The sequence below is a fragment of the Austrofundulus limnaeus genome, unplaced genomic scaffold, assembly GCF_001266775.1.
Source record: "Austrofundulus limnaeus strain Quisiro unplaced genomic scaffold, Austrofundulus_limnaeus-1.0 Scaffold417, whole genome shotgun sequence".
NCBI lineage: Eukaryota > Metazoa > Chordata > Actinopteri > Cyprinodontiformes > Rivulidae > Austrofundulus > Austrofundulus limnaeus.
The window spans coordinates 165,000-181,917 of record NW_013952819.1 but is presented as its reverse complement, the minus strand read 5'-3'; the positions used below and the strand labels follow the sequence as shown (position 1 = coordinate 181,917).

Genomic DNA, 16,918 nt, shown 5'->3' with positions numbered 1-16,918 from the left:
GCTGAGGGACGAGCTGAGAGATGAGCAGAGGGACGAGCTGAGGGACGAGCAGAGGGACGAGCTGAGAGATGAGCTGAGGGACGAGCTGAGGGACGAGCTGAGAGATGAGCAGAGGGACGAGCTGAGGGACGAGCAGAGGGACGAGCTGAGAGATGAGCTGAGGGACGAGCTGAAGGACGAGCTGAGAGACGAGCTGAGAGATGAGCTGAGGGACGAGCAGAGGGACGAGCTGAGAGATGAGCTGAGGGACGAGCTGAGGGACGAGCTGAGAGACGAGCTGAGAGATGAGCTGAGGGACAAGCAGAGGGACGAGCTGAGGGACGAGCTGAGGAACAAGCTGAGGGAGGAACTGAGGGAGGAGCTGAGGGATGAGCTGAGGAACAAGCTGAGGAACAAGCTGAGGGAGGAACTGAGGGAGGAGCTGAGGGATGAGCTGAGAGACGGGCAGACCCTCAGTCGACGTAACCATCTAGGAAGATTTAGTTCCACAGCTCAAGGCCACGTAGGAGAGCCAAATTCTGTAATCAGTTGTTTGGGAACAGAAGAAAATGTTTTGAGCCAGGCAGACAATAATAATTTTCCATCTGCCTTCATGTCCACTGGTACAGCCCAAGGTGGCGAATCCAATCAGACAAATAATGTGGACAAATTCTGCCGAGCCAAGCTATCAGCTTCTCCAAGATCAATTCCATCTGGCCAGCAAAGTCCAGGGACTGCAGCCGGCTGGCGACCCTCAGCAGAACCACTTGCAGACTGAGTCCAGCTCACTTGAGGCAAAAGTCTGAGTGCTGAAAGAACGGCAATCCTTCATATTGGTCAGGCAGCCAGGAAATGGCCTGAGCAGCCATCAATATTGTTTTGTAGAACACCAGGAGACCACCAAGTCAATCTGTAATATCCAGAACAGAGAAGAACAGAGGTCCCACCTTTGACAAGTCCTCCCATGGAAGAAAAAACTTTGTTCCAAAACTTTATTAAGAGACCAGCTAACCAAATCCATAAAAATAAAAATATCTATAATTGCTGGTTTCGGATGAAAACATAGAGAAGGCTCCGAGCRGCAAAACAGGGAAGATAAGGAAGGGCAGGAGAGAGGGAAGAAAGCAGTAATGAGGGTGTTGCTTCGGTTGGTCGTGGTGAAGAAGGAGCTGAGTTGAAAGGCAAAGCTCTTGATTTATTCGTCTGTCTTTGTTCCAACCCTCACCCATGGTTCATGAGATGTGGATCATGACTGAAAGAACGAGATCCTGGATACAAACTGCTGAAATGAGCTTCCTTCATCATCATGGTCTGTTACTCTGCTGAGCATCACTCTGTGTGAAGCTGCATCCATATTCATGTCCCATCACCATGGATACTGACAGATCTGTCACTCAAACAGCTGCTGTGTTCATTTCTGTGTTTGTACATCGTGGTGCTCAAGTTAAAGCAGCATCTGATCAGGAGGTAAACAAGTTGAGAGAGTTTTACACCAGGAGAGACTTGGCTCTGTCCGTCCAGCTTCACTGACGAATCAGGGTCATTTAGGAGCATAAAGTTCAATAAACTGAAACAGCATAGAGTCAACATAAATAAGGTTATGTTTTAAATTTTTTCATCTTGTCTACATTTAATTTTGTTTCATTTCTTTGTTTTCATCCTGYTTTCTGCGGGTTTTTAGTTGTCCCTTTTTGAGGTCCTTGTTGTCTCTTCACGTTCCTCCGCTGTCTGGTTTCTGATTTTAGCTTCTCTTTTATTTTGTTTTTCAGAAAACCCCAACCATCTTCAGCTGGTCCTAAATGCTGCTGTTAGGCTCTTAACTGGAACAAACAGAAGAATTCACGTCTCTTCACTCTTAATTTTAGATTTTATTGATGTAACCTTTCAGAGCTTTTTGTGGCCAAATTCCTGAGTTTATCTGTGAATTATTTAGGCTTTACTCTTAATCCTGGTCCTTAAGGTGCTCTAACCAGGAGCTGTTCCTCAGACTTTGTTTAAAAAGAGAGAGGACCGTGTTTTTCAATCATTTGCACCTTTCCTGTGAACAAACTCATCTTGTTTTTATGATGCATTCACAGCATGATTCAACCCAACCCAAGCTTTTAATTAGAGAGATTTTTGCTTTATTTTGTCTCTTATTTTGTACCAATGCATATTTGGAAAAAAAATCTAACACTGGAATAAATATTTCTTCATTTATAATGTTTAAATATAACCAAGGAACAGTAGTGTGTAACCACTGAGGCAAATTAAAGTGTTTTAACTGAAATTTTTGACAAATAGATTTAGAATTTATTTAGAAAATAGTGAGATAAACTCTGATCAGGTTAAATATTTCTGTGAGACTCCAAAGCAAACGAGATACTTACTCCGACAGTATGATCAATGTCTTTTTAGCTTCTTTAGATAAAAGACAAAACTAGATTTAAACTTATAAATGGAAAAAAAATTGTCAACTTGGACACATCTGGCCTGCTCAGAAGGCCGGGCGTTAAAGAAACCACTGAGTTTCAGGTCAACTGAGTGTTGAAAGCTCTTTGAGGGACATTTCTTTCTTCCTTCACCATAAACAAAACGTTCCGTCACGAGTTTCTAAAATAGCTCAGATCCACCTTTTCAGCCAATCACCGGGCAGCAGCTCAGTGCTTTTATCCATGTGGACGTGGAGAAGATGACACTTTGAAGTTCAAACTGAGCAGCAAAACTGTGAAGAAAAGAGAGTTAAAGTGATTTTGAACCAACATGGTTGTTGACGGACTAGGCTGTGTTTCAGAAATTGCTGATTTTAATCAATATCAGCCTGAAAAAGAGAAAATATCCAGTGAGCGACTARAAGGTCTTATCAAGGTCAGGAGACTGAACAGACTGGAGATGACAGAAAGATATAAGAAGCTCAAAGAACCACTTGTTCCAAACGAGGTCTGCAGAAAACACATCTCCTATTTTATGTGACTTTTAGTATTTTTGGTCAGGTGTGAGCTTTTGTTGCCATGAGACCCTGTCCTACTGGCTAAATATTGCATTAGCATGAAAAATACAACTTCAAACCTCTTCAAGTACATTAGTCAACAATTATTGTGCATCAAGAAGTCCTTTGAATATTGTGCACACTGACATTGTGATGACAATACAGCGGGTAAAATAAGTATTGAACACGTCACCATTTTTCTCAGTAAATATATTACTAGAGGTGCTAATGACATGAAATTTTCACCAGATGTCGGTAACAACCCAAGTGATCCATACATACAAAGAAATCAAACCATAAATGTCCAGAAATGAAGTTATTTGTAATAATGTGGAATGGCACAGGGAAAAAGYATTGAACACACTTACTGAAATTTATCTAATACTTTGTACAAAAGYCTTTGTTGTCAATGACAGCTTCAAGACGCCTCCTGTATGGAGAAACTAGTGGCATGCATTGCTCAGGTGTGATTTTGGCCCATTCTTCCACAAACAGTCTTCAAATCTTGAAGGTTTCGTGGACCTCTTCTATGAACTCTGATCTTTAGTTCTTTCCATAGATTTTCTGTTGGATTCAGGTCAGGTGATTGGCTGGGCCATTCCAGCAGCTTTAGTTTCTTTCTCTGAAACCAACTGAGAGTTTCCTTGGCTTTGTGTTTGGGCTCATTGTCTTGCTGAAATGTCCAGCCACGTTTCATCTTCATCATCCTGGTAGATGGAAGCAGATTTTTATCAAGAATGTCTCTGTACATTTTTCCACTCATCCTTCCTTCAATTATTTGAAGTTTGCCAGTACCATATGCTGAAAAACAGCCCCACACCATGATGTTCCCACCTCCAAACTTCACTGTTGGTATGGTGTTTTTGGACTGATGTGCAGTGCCATTTGACCTCCAAACATGATGTGTATTATGGCATCCAAACAGTTCAGTTTTGGTCTCATCTGACCAGACTATATTCTCCCAGTATTACACAGGCTTGTCTAAATGTTGTGCAGCAAACTTTAAAGGAGCTTCAACATGCTGTTTCTTCAGCAGTGGAGTCTTGCGTGGTGAGCGTGCATACAGGCCATGGTGGTTCAGTGCATTACTTATTGTTTTCTTTGAAACAATCGTACCTGCTAATTCCAGGTCTTTCTGAAGCTCTCCACAAGTGGTCCTTGGCTCTTGGACAACTCTTCCGATAATTCTTTTCACTCCTCTGTCAGAAATCTTGYGAGGAGCACCTGGTCGTGGTCGGTTTATGGTGAAATGATGTTCTTTCCACTTCTGAATTATGGCCCCAACAGTGCTCACTGGAACCTTCAGAAGTTTAGACATTCTTCTGTAACCGATGCCATCATTATGCTTTGCAACAATAAGGTTGTGAAGGTCTTGAGAGAGCTCTTTACTTTTACCCATCATCAGATGGTTCTTGTGTGATACCTGGCCATCATTTGGGACTGAACCAGCTGATATTAACTTGCACTGACAAGGGGCAGGCTTGCTTTCTAATTACTGAGAGAGTTCAGCTGGTGTCTTGGCTTTCCATGCCTTTTTACACCTCCCTTTCTTCATGTGTTCAATACTTTTTCCCTGTGCCATTCCACATTATTACAAATAACTTCATTTCTGGACATTTATGGTTTGATTTCTTTGTATGTATGGATCACTTGGGTTGTTACTGACATCTGGTGAAAATTTCATGTCATTAGCACCTCTAGTAATATATTTACTGAGAAAAATGGTGACGTGTTCAATACTTATTTTACACGCTGTATATTTGTTATGCTGTGCAATCCTATTAGATTCGAGATATTTTGTTGGGTGGTTTACCCACATCACCATGTTTCCAAGAAAAGATCCAGTAGCATTTTGTGAATGCTTTGTAGTGTTGTTAATTTATGACATATTTCTGTTCAAACTATGTACAAATCTGTCAGGTTTCCAATATGTGTCCCCTCAATAGTAAACTCCTTCCTACACCCTTGGCTGCTGGTTAGAAACACCACAAGCAGGAGGATGCATTGGCAAATATGTTTTTTAAACTATAATAAAACTAATACTAGAACTAATAAAAACTAAACTAAAACTAAGCATTAGACAAACAATAAAAAGTAATAAAAACTAGCAAATTCACTGTAAAAACTAAAAAAACTAACTGAATTAAAAGAAAAAAAGTCAAAACAAAATAAAACTGAACTATAATGAAAAACCCAAAACTATTATAGCCTTGCTCTGAACTTACAACATGCTCGACTTGCACGACGGCTCAGTGGTTAGCACTGACGCCCCACAGCAAGAAGGTCCTGGGTTCGATCCCCGGTTTGTACCTGGGGTCTTTCTGTGTGGTTTACATGTTCTCCTCGTGCTCACGTGGGTTTTCTCCAGGTACTCTGGTTTCCCCCACAACACAAAACATGTACAATAGGTTGCCTTCAGGCCTGGGCCTCCCTTGAAAAAGAGCTCTGAGATCTCAATGGGACTTGCCTGGTAAATAAAATAAAATAAATAAAATCAACTTTAAAGCAGATGAGCTACAGCAGCAGTGTGACGCTAACATTTCAATATGGACTCAACTCTTTGAGGAAGGTTTCCAACAACCTGCTGATTTTTTGCCTTGAAGAATTAAAMCAAACCCGAAGCAGTCCTGGCAAGATGGACTTTCCACATATCTCTCACTTGAAAATGTTCAGAAAGAAAACACTTGGTGTTTTCTTAAAAACATCACTCCAGAACTAACTGAATAACAGTTGAGTCTTAAAATAATTTATTACCACTAAAAACAGTGAAGTTCTAAAACAATCAAATGTTTTTAATATTCTAAGACACTCAGACAGTACAGACAAAACATTTAGGACATCAACAAAGGAACAGTCTATTAAAATATAGGTTTGTTTTATATATACTGTATATATAAATATGTTTATACTTTACTAACAGTTAGCCATATCTTTCACCACACTTTGTTCCACAGAAAGCTGTTGCATCTTTGTGTTGTGCGCACGTACGAAGTTTCACAACAACATTGATCAACAGTAACACGGAGCTCTGACAGGAACACGTCTGTCGAGTGACGCCACCTTCCAACAGCGGCTCGAATGGAAATATTGGTTTCAAACTCAAACAGGGCATCACAAAGCTTCCACATTAGCAGCAACAACTTCCAAACAGCAGCGACACCGACACTACAAGCAGCAGCTATGGTCCATCAGTACGACTCGTCCGGTCTGGACTGACCGCAGGCAGCAAAGCGTGAGGTGGAGGAGGAGGAAAAGCTTACAATCTTCAAGGTTTTTACAGGCATGGTTTAACATGGATCTTTACAGTAAACATTAAAGTAAAAACAGCGGAATAATGAACACAACAACAAAGAACAAACCCTATGAAAAAATAAATAACTTAGTGCTTTACATTCTATTTCTATTATATCTCTATTTCAGCTGCAGATTTATGTTAGAACTGGTCAAATATAGAATAACTTTCTTAATGAAACAGATGAAAATGTGTTACAAAGTATAGTAGAATAAAAACATGGCTTTTTCTTGTGACTTGTTTGCACGACTAAAGAATAAAGGTAGGTCCCGTTTTGGTGACAAATGATGCTCATGGCTGACCTGTGGAGGGCTGATCTAAGGTTCTGTGGAGAGTTTCTGAACAATTAATATCTCACCTGTTCAACATAGCTCTTGAAAAGGCCTCAGTTTGGAAAAATGAMGTTGATTTCTGACAGAACTGATGAGCTAAACCAGCCACGGGAAGGACACATGCTGGGTACTTCTGGTGTCGGTTCCTAGTACAGATATCTGGCGTAAAAGAACATGCAGATCTACACCTGCTCTACAATATCTACATCTGTCCTACAATATCTACAGTTGTCCTACAAGATCTGCAGCTGTCCTACAAGATCCAAGACCATGGTCTATGGTGGACATGCATCAAGGAGCATCAGGAAGTGTTGCGGTGCGTATAGCATGGCCCGTTTTGAAGTGTTTAATGCTGGAGTTGAAAAACCTGAAGTTTTGTAGCTCGACACAGAGCGTCAACCAATCAGAGAGACTCAACTATGTGATGTGGTGGCACATTTTCTGACAGGATGGTCTCCTGGATGATGTCCACTAACCTGAGACAGATGGACAGGGGCTCTTCAGCTGAAACCGAGTGCCTGTAGCCGGTGTCCTGGCAGGAGATGTGGGCACCGAAGCGGGTCGGCAGCTCGTCAAACTGGGCTCATTACAGAAATAGTGCTAAAAGCGAGACTCGTCAGCTCGAATCTCCCAAAGCTGTGAAACTCAACAAACTCAGAACTCCTCTGAATTATCTGGTGAATACAAACACCAATGATGACATGTTCTAACTCTCAGTAAATAAATCCAAGCCACCCTCTTTAATCTGCCATTGTACAGAGACCAATAGAGGAAAACAACCAGAAGCTCTTCCTGACGTGCATGATGCACATCTTTATCAATTTTGACAAGGGTCTGACCCCAAAATGCACGAACGTACAACTTAAAGCRTTGGACGTGTTTTTGATGCTCAAATTGCATTTGGTCTGAACACAGTATATGACTGCCATTCAAGACCTAAAACTACCATTTGAGATCTACAGCTGCTCTACAAGTTCTACCACTGCCATACAAGAGCCACAGCTGTCCTACAATGTCTTTGACTGTCCTACGAGATCTGCGACTGCCTCACCGGCCACATTTAACACCAACTGCCTTCAGTTCTGTTAACCATGTCTGATAAAGCAGCAGCCAAAAGACAAAATAATCTGCTATAAATGATGAACTGTTAAATTTAAACAAGACCAAAGTGGGTTGCTACAATCCTAAAAATACAGCTTCAATCTAATAAAAATGAAACAAATAGTTAAAGGTGGTGTAAAAGTTTGATAATTTAAAGCTTTACACCACAGTCAGTTTGGAAAAACATGGCTATAGTGAACAGACTGCACTCACACAGATATTATTTTGTTATACTGACCACTCAAAATAACAACATTTGACTCTCTGATTGGCTGAGAACATCTTTTCCTTCTGAGTCATAGCTGCCATTATTTACAGAGAAGTCTGCATTTATTTGCAAGCACAAACATCAGCAGCAGCTAGCTGTAGCACCTCTGGTGCAACCTGGGGTCACTTTAAAACAATATGCTTTGAAAATAAAAACCCTGTAAGGTCAAATTAATGACGTAAGAGTTCAAATAATAGCATTTGAATGAACTTCTTTGTAAGTCTTAAGATTTAAAGTGGGTTTGCTTGGAAAATCCCAGATACAGGGTTCAAGTAAACCAATTTTTAAAGCTAATTATACAATAAAACATCTTCAGTCTTCTAAATTTCATCGCTTTTAATGCAAGCTCAACCTTTACACAATATTAGGATATTGTTAGCCTGGTAAAAACCAGACCCTTGACCTTCACTTTGCTTCGTACGAGGAGCAGTGAAGGGGAACTAGAATTGAGCGGAACTGCATAGGAAGGCAAGGGCCAGGCTAGGATATTCCTGCAGTTGCACGAAATGTTTACACAAAATATTTAAAGATTGGAAGTGTTTAAAAACGGCAGCAACCCACTTCAGTCTTGGGCCCACTCTGACTAGCTAAATTAGCTCGTCGGTCCTGCTGGAATTAAAATGTTGTTGTCTAAGCTGAGGTATTTTAAAGAGTTATAGCTTTTCCACAGAAACTTACTTCAAAATGGCCAGAATGTCCCTTTAGCTTTGCATCAGAATCAGTTAGTCGGTTTTAGCACTTCTTTATTATTAATAGGGAGGAGCTTCTGTTTATAAACTGACCCTGGGTTTTTGTGAGATGAATTTTCCTGTTTTTATCGAACATTCCCTGATCAACTAAATAAAAAGCTGATTTTTTTACACTGATTTTTCTGAATTTTAACAAAATTATTATTTACTTTTGTTTGCTGGTGGCCACTTAATAAAAATAATAATAATACCGCAACTGGGTATGAACTGTATTCACATGGCAGTGTTGTAACTGACTTCTTCTATTACTGTTAACATAAAACAAACGTCCAAACATCAAGTGATAAAATATTGCTGATTTTACGACCAGGTGAAATCAACGCCCTCCCTGCAAATGTCAGACATAAAAAACTTTGAATAAACACTGAATTGTTGGGGAAAGCAGTTCAACAGGTATTGTGCTAGTTAGTAGACTTCATGGAGATGTGAGGTTAATAATCCCACCAGGAACCTCTACCCACACTTACAGACAGGTTTCAGGACAAGCAGCCATGCTGCCATTTTGCTGAGGCTCTTTCAGGAACCTTTCCACTTCCTGTGAGTCCACCGTTATGCTCTTTGGCCTGAACTCAGCCATTTCCTCGCTGTTTTTATCCTCCTCCTTCGTGGCTTTCTCTTGCTCCTCCCTGGCCCCTTTCTCCTCGTCGCCGATCATTTCTGGCCCCCGGCTGCTTGCCTCTGCAGTGCAGTCATCTGTCGCTGTGATGCTCTCCAGTTTGTCTGCCTCCTCGGAGGGCTTCGGCTTGATAAACAGGAAGTTGCAGGTGGCCAGAACCACAGCTGAGAGCACCACCTCACATCCCGCCAGCAGGAAGACGTACATGTAGTTCTTGGTGGCATCAAGCAGACGCCCTGAAACAAACGAAGGGTTGAGGAAACAGTTGAGGAGATTAAAAGTGAGTTGGAAAGGCTCATTATTTTGTAACTATTTGTTATGATAATCCTACTGCTGTGTACATTCAGAATTTTAGTTATCAGTTAGTTCCTTATCAGCTTTAACATCATTCATTGACCATGAAGAAATGGCAGAACTGCTCCTCCAGTGTACTACACTTCTGCATGGCACCATTTGTTCAGCTTTGATCTGTTTTCTCAAACTGACATGCATGTTTTTAAACGAATGTACGTGTGCTGCACTGCAAAAACTGTCCATCTTACCAAGTTTTAAAATCTTATATCCAGCCAAAAAGTCTTTTTGATCTTGTTTTGAGACTGATTTACTAAACAAGAACTGATTGTGTAAGAATAATCATCTTGTTTTCAGATTGTGTAAGATTATTTGTCTTGTTAGTCTGAAAATTTGACTCAAATTAAGTCAAACATTTCTGCCAGTGGAGTAAGAAAAGTTTACTTTGTAAGATAATTGAAATAAGAAAAAATTGAGTCAAATCAAGTATTTCAAGAATCTTACCAAGTAAAATTTTCTTACTCCATTGGCAGAAATGTTTGACTTAATTTGAGTCAAATTTCCAGACTAACAAGACAAATAATCTGACGCATTCTTAAAACAAGATAATTATTCTTACACAATCAGTTCTTGTTTAGTAAATCAGTCTCAAAACAAGATCAAAAAGACTTTTTGGCTGGATATAAGACTTTAAAACTTGGTAAGATGGACAGTTTTTGCAGTGTGAACATAGACTGTGTAATTGCAAATAATCAAAAAAATAAACTGGGTTGTTAGGATTAACATATTGGTACCCACTGACCTGCTCCTGGTGGTCCAACCAGCACAGCTATAGCCTCCATGAGCAGGACAAGGCCGATGGCACTGGAAAACTTTTCAGTACCAACTATTGCCATCAGAACCTCAAACTGCAGTGCACCCACCATGCCGTAAGAGATGCCAAAGAAAATGCAGAAGACCACCAGTGATGCGTAGTCCTTAGACTGGGAGAGGTACGAGAGAAACGGCTGAGCACCTGAAAGAAATTTCTCACTTTGTATTGTTTGGTTTGACAAGCAAACATTCACCCACCTGTGAGCCAATCAGGTCAGCAGTGCCATTAAAGAGCATAGCAAAGCTGAAAAAGTAGACGCACCGAGGTCKGACCCATTTCAGTCCGGCGATCACGCCACACGTCGGTCGGGCAAAAATATCAATGAAACCCAGGATGGTGAGCAGCAGGGCCGACTTGGTGTCCTCATTCCCCAGCTCTTTAGCGTAGCTCACAACAAACACGGGCGGCACGAACAAGCCCAGCACCATGATGGACGCCGCCACCGTGTAAATGAGAAAGCCGCGGTCTTTGAACACAGAGAAGTCCAGCAGTTTGGCCTTCTTCTTATTTCCTTTCACCTCTGGTTCCTTGTCTTCGTCCTCGTCCAGCTCCTTGTTCTGGGCAGACTTGGGAGGGACCAGAGGCTTCATGAGGGCCCCGCACACGCAGCAGTTCAGCAGAAGACCTCCCAGGATGAGGAAGCCTCCCCTCCATCCGTACTGGTACTGAAGAACCTGGCCCAAAGGTGAGAGGCAGCACAGGGCCACAGGGCTCCCTGCCGCTGAAAGCCCATTGGCCAGAGGRCGCTTCTCACTGAAGTAGCGGTTCAACATAATTAGAGAAGGTTGGAAGTTCAGGGCTAATCCCAGACCTGCAGCAAAAACCAAGAATGTTAAAATTTCCTTAAATTAGACAAAAAATATTTACGACTCAAACATTGTCATTTGTTCATTACTAATTCACTAAGTAATTTTCAAAGCATGATTTTCACCATTTCATTCTAGTTTGAGAGAGGGCTTWATGGCTATTTAGCGGAGCAGAAACTTTTTATTTACAAATTAATTAAAAAATGTCAACAACAGAGGACTTGTCCATCCAGCCTGACAGGTAGTCTGACCCAGAGCCAGAGGAGAAGGAAGATAGCAAAATTGTAATAGGTAAGTTCAGATCTGTCTGTTCTGTCACAAAACTGTGACCTAATAGTCCAGAAAGCGTCATAAAAGGTAGAGGAAAAATGAACGAGTTGAAAAATATGACCCAATCAGAATATAAAGATACCTACGCAGCACTGGGAGAAACTAAATTCAAATTCATTGCTCTCCTAGAGACTCCATGTTCATTACAAAATGTATTTAATGGCTAAAAATGTGGATTTTTCATGATGTGTCCCCTTCTGATGTGACCCGCATGCACAGAAGATGACGTGACGTCACATTCAGCTTGCTGTTTGCAGAAGTAAATATGGAGGCTACATTTTCAGACTGTCATGAAAAAAATCTGATTTGGATCACATTTGCCTGCAGTGTGAACGTAGCCTTAGTTCAGTCTTCCTCTGGGGTAGATCCTGCTCCTCAGTGCTGCCACACTCACACCTGAGCCCTGGTGCAGTCAGCACAGATGTTCCTCATTTCTTCAATTGTTTGCCATTTAACTGTCTGGAAGTCAGTGGAGCATTGTGCATCCAAACATCCCTGTTCTTAAGTTCTAAATAAATGTATTTATTTTTTATTTTTTGAAAGAAAAGAATTTTGCTCAGACTGATAAAATAAGAACCAGAAAGAAGACCTGTCCACAGTTTGTATTGATGGTTAGAGAAGGCAGACACACTGAAATGTTAACATTTATGTGCACATATTTGAACCTGTAATGACTCCAGTAGAGAGATAGATGTGGATGATGCTGGTGGAGAAGGAGGCCATGATCATTCCCAGAGAGGCAAACAAACCTCCCACCATCATCACCGGGCGACAGCCAAAGCGGTTCACCAGAACGCTGCAGATAGGACCTGCACAGATTTCAAAACATGGTGCCTGATTATCTGCTGCAGCATCAAACATGTTGCTCCAAGTGAGACAGAAAGGAAGACCCTACACAAATATCCACTAAAACAGAGTCTAATCAATGTGTTGTCCTAATTTCTACTCCCTGTATGTATTTTGTGTGTGGAACTGGCAAGTTGCAGTGTCTGTAGATTACACAGATTTTCTACCATTCTGCATGTACGCAGATGTAAAGGGCAATCTTACAGATAAAAAAAACAACAACTTTGCATCAAATTTCTTTAAGCACTCGAGCTGGCAGACTGTAAAGAAATAAGCTCGCCACCTCCTCGTCATCCTCTCCTTGCTCCTCTGCCACTTCAGACGTTATTTATTTTCCCCGTTGCCGACGATACGCTTGTCCACTCCAAACCCAATGTATTGTGTGACAGTGTTTCGGATTTTTATGAAAATTACAGATTTCTGAGGGTCAAGAAACAGATAAACGTCTGAAGGGGTTGACATTTGGAGGGGAGTGGGTGAAGCAGATCAGAGAGGTAGGGTGGGGCAAGACCATTTAAACTTGAAAAAAAAAATTATTATCTTAAAATCAATTATAAATTGCACAGGGAGTCAGAGGGAAGTCAGAGTAGTAGTAGTGAGAGTAGTAGTGATGACAAACTCCATTTAGAAGCCGAGCAGCAGCGTTCTGAACCAACAGAAGATGTCCAAGTACTTATTGAAAACAAAAGTGTGTTTAACATTTTTCAGACAACCAAATTATCACCCACTCCATGGTGAGATCAGGCTGCTTCCATCTGGATGCAGGTATCAGTTGACCAAATGTAGGAAGTAGTAAATTTTTTTAATAAAAAAGTTTTTATGTGTGTGTTTGTGTACGAATGTTTTTGTTTTGTTGACTACTGGCTGTGCAACAAATTGCCCCTTGGTATTACTGCCTTAAACTTGAAGGTAAAGAGCCATACAATGAAACCATGATTTAATAAAAACATAAATTACTGTTTCAAATGGCTGTTTTGTAAAAAAAACAGTTTTGTCTTTTTCCAGCTGCCTGAGATGACAAAAACTGGACTTGCCAACTACTCAATCTGGTAATCCAACTTAAAATCATAAAAAACAGATTAGAAACTGTTGGTTTTAGGTGCACCAGGGATCCCAAATCAACAGTAGGAGGTACAGAGGAGCTACTGGAACCAATCATCATCACTTCTGTTTTCTTGTTCTTAAAATTCCAAATGTTTAGGGCCATCTTGGCTTTGATGTCTTCAAGACACAACAGAAGTGGTTGAACTGAAAGGGCATCCTTTTTCAGTGGTATAAAGATCGGACTGTCATCAGCATAACAATAAAAAAGAACCTAATACTTTCTGCATAATAAGCCCAATGGACACAATAAAGATAAAAAAGCAGGGTACTTAAGATTAAACCCTGTGGAACTCCTAAAGACAAGAGCAGAGGTGGATTCAGAATGTATGACTCTCTGGTCATAAATACTCAATAGCCAGTGAAACTAAAACTGAAAATGTGTGTATTATCTTGCAATTATGAGCCARTTATTTGATGTACATCTACAAGTCACTAACATTTAGAAGTAACCCAAAGTAACCCACCACTACTGATTGACTTTTAAAATTGTTATAACTCAGTCTAATTTTATGAAGCCTGTCTGGTGATGTGGAATTTAAAAAAATAATCACATGGCCACGAGATAATAACGCATGCCCATGAGATAATTAATGTGGGCAGCAAATGGCTAATTTTTAGCAGCCGTGTTGTGAGAGACAGACATTATTGGTGTCAGATTATCGTGCATTTTTTGTCTTTAATTGTTTAAATATGCACACGTATTATTATTATTGTTATTATTATTATTATTATTATTATTTGGTGTATGCCAATATAAATGGATCAACTTTCATAGTAGGCTATTTATGAAATGACAATGATGGTTGTGTCAGGAAATATATTTTTTTACTGTGTTCCTGAATGCAACACAACTGTGACTCCTGCAGCTGAGGCGCAGAGGGACAGGAGCCTGTTTTGAAAGGAAAAAAAGAAAAGAAAGCTTTTCCGACAAAAAAACAACTCCATTTGTCACCTGGGACTTATAGCTGCAACACATAAAGCTAAGAAATAACTTCTTCATGCCTAATGTAAGGTGCTGACGAAGCAATGTCATTTATTATAATTGTCAAGAAACCGGGCTGTGTCAGCCACTGAAATGATTGGAAACAGGCCTGCGGTCCCGACCTTTGACCTACAGCAAAGAAGAGGACAAGACAGGAAGAGAGGTCACAAGGAAAATGATTTTAGTTTTTATCAACAATACAAACACATCTAACCCATCAGTTCACCTTCAGATTTATGGAGATGTTTTATCAGGGCAACAACACAAACTGCCCAGATTCCTTGTCAACAGAGAAATACTCCAGACACATAAAGAGTGGAGGCTTGTTGCTCAGCAAAGATGCCAACATTCAAACTATGGAGAGTTTCAAACCTCCACTCTGCTCTTATTAAACTCCTGTGGCTTTAAATCTCCCAAATGATAATACAAGTTTTGCATTGAAGTAAATTTTATAACTGACTAACTGAATGTTAGATCCAGTATTGTAATTTTACACATTCTGATCATTGTAGCYATAAGGTTTAAAACAGAAAATGAGAGTCTGCGTGTCTTATCATGTGTTCTCATAAACAAGAGATGGTACATCTGATGTACGAGGTACCACCTTCAGGGGTGTAACCAGGAAGAAACATACATTATAAGGCTGATTCATGTGATTCATGATTCATTCTTACTCCGGAGCCTACTGAGTGCTGGAGCTGACTGGAGACAAAAATAAAGTTATTTAGAAGAGATTCAACTGGTTTCCTGCTATATTATTCAGACTTCCATTTATTGATCATGAATTCTCTTCAGTATGATACAAAGCTCCCTCACTGTATTTCCCAGTGTTTCTATCCTCTTCTCCACGTCCTTACTGTCCTTCAACTTAAGCACCTGAGCAAACTTCACCCAGATATTCAAGACGGAGGGAGTCATTACCACAGATAGGAAAACAAGAGCAATGAGACAAGCAGTTACTCCTAATGCTCCTACAGAAACAGGCCYTTTGAGGAAGAACAAAACCCCCCACTGCAGAAAAACTAAAACGCTTGGTTGGGGGGGGGTTCAGACACCTGATGTGTCCACAGTCTATCTCCAGATAATCACACATTTTCTTAGCACCACCATGATGGATCAGTAAAGACATTTTCTGCAGCAGTCAGATGTTTATCTTGTACTGGATACTGTTTGCCCTGAAGCATCATTAATTTTTCAGCAGAAGCTGCTGCTTGTTTCTTTGTCCAGCCTTGTTGATCAGACAATCATATTACAACCTCAGTACTAAACAGGTAGGGTGCTGTGTAAAATGTAAATTAAAACAGAATGCAATCATTAACAGATTACACAAACTCATATTTTATTCACAATGGAATATAGTAAACATATTAGACGTTGAAACAAAAAAAAATCTAAAATTTACAAGAAAAAAAGGTAATTCTAAATTTGATGGCAGCGACACATCTTAAAGGGGCAATATTATTTGTTTCTCAGGCATACATTTAAATACTGTACAAAGTATCTATATAAAGTATCTATGTCACCTTTAGCTGTTATTAAAATGCTGTTTTGATGTTTAAATAGAAAATAAACTTATCTTCTCATCACTTCTTCTAAACACCTAAATTGGCCTCTGTCTCTTTAAGAACCACCTTCCGCTTCTGTCTCGCCCAATTTGTTCCGGGGGGCTGCCATGATGCAGTTTACTTGGCATCTGAAAATACATTTCCTCAAAGGTATTTTTAATCTGAAAAGAGCTTCACTGAGTGAGAACTAATGTTGAGAGCTCAGCAGACAGTTGAGTTTCACTTTCACCCGAGAGCCTGCAGGAGTCATGGGCAGAGTGTGTGGGGAGGGGGCGGGGGCGCCCCGCCATGAGGAAGTTCGGCTTAAAGACACGCCCCAGGGGTGTTTCTGGTCCCAAAAGGAGTTTCTGGTCGTTTTGCTCCTCAGCATGGCTTCCTAAAAACGCTGCAGGATTTCTCAAACATGCATGAATGAGTCAAAGCAAGACTGGGCATGTTTTTATGAGAGTATAACATTATAACATGATATAAAACTTAAAAAAGTAGATTTTACATGATACTGCCCCTTTAAAAATGTTGGCACAGAGGCAAAAAAAAAAAAAGGCTGTAAGAGCCAGTTGTACAACTGAGAAACAAACGGAGAAACATTTTGCAACAAATCAGGTTTATTAGCAATAGGTCAACTAGCCTGGCCCTTGCCTTCCTACGCAGCTCCGCTCAATTCTAGTTTCCTTTCACTGCTCTGTCTGGGACTTCTCCCATAGACAAGGATTTTGCTGGCAGGTTTTTAGTTGGGCCAATCAGAGAACAGAAGGCGGAGTTTTGAATGACGTCGATGTTCTGTGCTGTGTCTGCTAGTTATTTTAGCATACGGC

General features: G+C 40.5%; 1 protein-coding gene across 1 annotated transcript in view; it reads right to left on the bottom strand.

Annotated features, from left to right (window-relative positions):
- Nucleotides 1–5,671: 5,671 nt before the first annotated feature.
- Nucleotides 5,672–16,918, bottom strand: part of slc16a3a (solute carrier family 16 member 3a) — a 19,445-nt gene continuing 8,198 nt past the window's right edge. Inside the window, exons 4-7 of the mRNA XM_014024303.1 lie at nucleotides 12,272–12,415; nucleotides 10,668–11,281; nucleotides 10,399–10,579; nucleotides 5,672–9,541 (exon numbers count right to left, since the gene is read on the bottom strand). Coding sequence (XP_013879757.1) covers nucleotides 9,153–9,541; nucleotides 10,399–10,579; nucleotides 10,668–11,281; nucleotides 12,272–12,415 — 1,328 coding nt within the window. The 3' untranslated portion in view covers nucleotides 5,672–9,152. The remainder of the gene's footprint in view (nucleotides 9,542–10,398; nucleotides 10,580–10,667; nucleotides 11,282–12,271; nucleotides 12,416–16,918) is intronic.